The 4,681-nt window shown below is 52.2% G+C and overlaps 1 protein-coding gene across 1 annotated transcript in view; it reads right to left on the bottom strand.

Annotated features, from left to right (window-relative positions):
* Positions 1 to 4,233, bottom strand: part of gas7a (growth arrest-specific 7a) — a 24,627-nt gene extending 20,394 nt beyond the window's left edge. Inside the window, exon 1 of the mRNA XM_008402804.2 lies at positions 3,717 to 4,233. Within this exon, the coding sequence (XP_008401026.1) occupies positions 3,717 to 3,842 (126 nt within the window). The 5' untranslated portion in view covers positions 3,843 to 4,233. The remainder of the gene's footprint in view (positions 1 to 3,716) is intronic.
* Positions 4,234 to 4,681: the final 448 nt, after the last annotated feature.

Below are 4,681 nucleotides of genomic sequence, written 5' to 3'. Positions count from 1 at the left end.
GCTGCTGTAGCTGCTGCTGCTGTAGCTGCTGCCTAGAGACAAACATCTGACTCAGCCCAGCTGCTTCATCTTCTGCTCACATCTCAGATTAAATCACAACGGGGATTTTTCAGCTTTTTGCTCTCGGATTTTCACTGAAACGCTAATATTGTAGAGCTGCAGCGACGGCCTAGTTAAAGCAGAAGATTCCCACTGAGGAGGCGAAGCTGATTTAAAAGCAGCAGAAGCAACAAAGTGGGCGATAATTAAAGGTGAACGTCTCGTCGCCTCCAGCTCTTCTCTCAGCTCCTCAGACATCAGATCAGCAGCAGAAGCTGCAGCACCTTCTGCTACTGCAGCTGCTGCAGCACCGGCTGAACTCAGAGAACATTTATCCCCCACAGAGGTTAGTTATTGTTGGTGAGGAAATGTTTTAGTTTAGTTTAGTTTTTAGTTTTAGCTGAAAATCAAACGTTTAGTTGGCAAAACACATAATTTGCTTATATTATAATATTCAACATTAAACATTTAGTTATCAAACAAACTGAATAGTTTGCTAGTAAAGAAGCTAAATATAAATAGCAGGAATTTATATAGAGATTTGCAACATCCAGCTTTTATTTTGATAGTACACTTCTGGTGAATTCACAGTAACAAAAATGTTGTTTTTCTTACTGAATCTTTAGTTTGGAGGTAAATATTTAGTCTACAAGCCAAATATGAAGCTTGTTCATTAAAAGTTTAGTGTAAAATTATGACATTTATAAAATCTGAATGAAAAATGAAGCAGATTTTTCCTCCTCAGGCTAAATAACCCAGATTATAATAACCCAGATTATTGCTGTTATTTCTTGGCTGTAACTTTTCAGACATCGGATCGTTTATGGCGTTTAAAGCTGCAGGCGCAGCTAAAACCGTCACCAGCTGTGAAACGTGTCGTCATTCAGAGGTTTGTAATGATCTGGTCAGCTGGTGAAGCTGCGGTTCAGACGCCTCTGCAGCTCGTCCTGCTAACAGCTGCTGGTTGTAAACAGCAGCAGGACATCAGGCTACATGTGAGCTAGTCATGTCTCCTAGTCATGTCTCCTAGTCATGTCTCCTAGTCCTCCTAGTGCAGCAGCAGAGTCGGTCCCGCCTGTTATGGAAGCGTCGACATGAGGAGGAAACGCGGATCTGATGATCATTTCCTGCCTCAGATCTCACTGCCTGCCGCGCCGCTGGTCCTGCTGCGCCTTTACGCGCCGCTGGGGATTAAATGTTAATCCAGATTACCTTTGTGACCCGGCGTGTAAACGATCCGCGCTGCACCTTCTCATGTTGGTTTGGGGAACATTTTGTCTCCACTCCTCAGCTGAGCGAGGCAGGCAGGCAGCAGCTCATTACACGTCTCACTTCGGACTCATTTATTTGCTGAGTAGAGGAAATAATCCTGTGGAGGAAACGGCCCGTGAGGAAACGACGTGTTGGCGGCCATTTCTGAGCAGGCGCGGTTCAGGAAACTGCTGCTGTTGCTAAGCAACTAATTACTTTGTGGTAAAATCTCCCTGCTGCACAACCCACCTTCAGTAACAAGAGCTGGTTTCTGGTTCCAGTACTGGGCCTGGCACTCTGTCGACGAGGCGAAACATTATGACCGCTGACAGGAAGGACTCAGATTGTGTCCTTTTGGTGACGCCTGGACCTCGTGAGGCAGCAGCTGAACATTTTGTCCTCCATGAGGACAAACGGATCCAGCTGGGTCTCTCCGAGTCCAGAGCTGAGGGACTTTCTCCGGTCTGTCTGTGGAAAGTCCAACAAAGGGCCGATGATGGACCAGAAGCTCCTGGAGGAACCAGGCGGGAACCAAACCTCAGAACCGTCGGGTTGTGGTGGTGAAACCTGCAGACCTTTCTGGATCCGCCTGAGTTCGGGGAGGATGGGGAAGACGAGCCGGCGGAGGCAGCATGATGCTTGGGGAAACGTTTCTCCATGGCCAGGTCTCGGGCCGGTTCCAGTCAGGTTGGGTCTGCGTGTTCCTCACTCTGGACAGCATCTCAGAATCTGCCGGTGGATTGGTTCCTTCGGTTCTGCTGTAATTGATAGAAAGTTCTGGATCTCAACGTTCGACCGTAGAATTACACATTTTCCAACCGGTTTGGTGGAAAATGGTGGCCGATGACGACTGAGGCGTGAATCCACCAGGACGTCGCCGGATCCAGTCTGGTGCCAGTCAAACCAGTCTTCCCACCTCGATCCATCCAGAGGTGGTTCTAAAAAATGTTGAGGATCCAAACGGAGCCTGATCTGCCCGTTGAAGAGCTGGATGCAGCCGCCGCGGAGAAGGAGCCGCTGAGTCAGGAACGTTTTGGCAAACACGTCCCGGGTCCAGGCAGACCAGAACTCCTGGACGCATGTCGTCATCATTTACGGCCAAACAAACGCTGAAGCGGTTTGGTTATGGTGTGAACGTGATCCGACCTCGATCCGGATCCAGGTCTGACCCACAAGATGTCCACGGATTTATGTCGGAAACTAGTTAACGAGGATTTAAAGACGGTTCCTCACAACGTCCTCAGACGGGGAAACATCTGACCAACAGAGACTGGATCTTCTTTTTCTGTGTGGAAAGAAACTGAACCACCTGAAACAAGTTGACCAACGTGGGAAAAACCCTGAGACTCTCTGGTAACAAACGGTTAGCAGCTGTTTCTGGCCACACCGAGGTCATGGCTTAACCGACTGAAACTGTTCCTGTACGGTGGAGGAGTCGGCATGCTGCGGGCTCGATTTTTCTCCCTGAAACACAAAAGCCTGATGAGCTTCGGTGCTAAACGGAAAATGTTTCGTCTGAGTCCCAGAAGAAGAGGAAGAGCTGATGGTTCCCCGGATCGCTCCCAACTCGGTGAATATAATTAACGCTTCCGTTTTTGTCGGGTCTGAAGGTTCTGTGGTTCTTTGAGTTTCAACCCTCAGCCGACACCGGCGGATCCTCATCGCTTCCTTTTTTCCCAGAATGCACCAACAGGTTGACGGTGGGCTCTGGAGGCTGAAACGCCGTCAGGCGGTTCGCTGAAGGTGAAAACAAGGTTGCAGAGCAGCTGCTTCCCTCTGATGTGTGAAGAATCCTGCACGGGTCCATTTCGCCATCCGTCTCCATGACGACCGCGGCCGGGTTGTGAGCAAACGGAAACCTCTGCAGGGCGTCACAGATGGAGGACGGACGGGTCTGGATCAGCGTCTCCCTCCTTCTCTTGTCGTTTTCCATCTGAACGCCCGTTAGTCGCTGCTTTTGCCTGCGTCACCATGGAAACTGGACGTGCTGCATCCCTCGCAGGTCTGGGTTTTTTCTGTCCCAATGCCCGTCCACAGCCGTCAGAACCCACAGCTCCCACCGATCCCCATTGCAGGCTGGGAGGTTACATAACCCGCTGCTCTGCCTGAACGTCTGGAGACGAGCAGAACCTCTCAGAAACCCGTCCGGCTCTGGAGCCTCTGGGCTTCCAGCCTCTGAAGACGGAGAAACGGATCCGTTTACCTGACGGGCTCTAAAAATACCACCAGGTTCTGCAGCAGCGTTTTGTTCCTCGATGAGGATTTTCAGGGTTTAAATTCACATTTGATCACCTTTCGATCGATCAAACACAAAATAAATGACGGGGAAGCCCGGATCTTAAAGGCTCACCATGGGATGTCAACAGATGAGAGGAAGATGACAGCAGAGCAGGGATGAGGGCTCGGTTCGGTTCTGGAGTACTCACCGTGATCTTGGTCTCCTTGACCTCGGTGATCTGCCTCCTGGCCGGCGACACGGAGCCGGGCGGCTGCGGGGCGAGACAGGACGGATCGTCAAAACTCTCCTCTGTGTCAAAGCTGGCTTCCATCATCTTCCCGCTCACCTCCTCCTGCTGCTCTGCTCTGCTGTGGGAAAGCCTCGCTCCGCTCTTTCCCTCCACACACACACACACACACACACACACACCGAGGCTCCAGTCTCACACGCTGCAGCGCGACTGGAGAGGAGCGGCGTCGTGTTGTGGGGAGGGGGAGAGGGATGCTGAGGAGGAGGAGGAGGAGGAGGGAATGTGACGAAGTCCAGCCTCCGGTTTAAGCGGCTGTCACTGAAGTTTACGGGGAGGAAAATCTCCCCCATCGCCCAGATCTGCAGCACCTTGAAGCCCCTGAGCTGCAGGCGCTGGAGACTCAGGCTGCGTGTGTTTCAGCTCCTGAAGGGTTAAAGATGCTTTTCCTTCCCTGCACTGATCTAACATCCTGACCCAAACACACAGGACCGAGCGACGCCTCACCTGTGCCGTGCAAAACATGGCGGCCGGCCGCTCCGACCGCCACACGCCCAGAGTTCCCGCCGATCCGACTTCCCGCCGTTCCCAACGTGAAATCTGACTGGTCGTCCTGTTTACCGGCGGACTGCCATGTGGAGCCCAAACCTCAGCCGCCCGACTGTCCGTCCATCGACTCGCCTGCTTGCGATCGCCAGGCGGGGCCTGGGCCCAGGGGGAGTCGGTCACGAGGGCTGGCATGAACCGGTGTTGGCCCGGGTTCATGGGAGCAGCGGGACCGGCCCTGCTCAGAGATCCGGAAGGCTTTTCACACGACGAGCTGCTCTGATGGTTTACGCTGAAGGTTGGAAACGTTGAGGACTGTCGTTTTCTCGACTTCCTGTCCACCAGGTGTGAAAACAAATCAGAGTCTTTCTGAACAGCCT

Source organism: Poecilia reticulata, unplaced genomic scaffold (genome assembly GCF_000633615.1).
Source record: "Poecilia reticulata strain Guanapo unplaced genomic scaffold, Guppy_female_1.0+MT scaffold_259, whole genome shotgun sequence".
NCBI lineage: Eukaryota > Metazoa > Chordata > Actinopteri > Cyprinodontiformes > Poeciliidae > Poecilia > Poecilia reticulata.
This window is presented reverse-complemented; position numbering and strand designations above follow the sequence as displayed.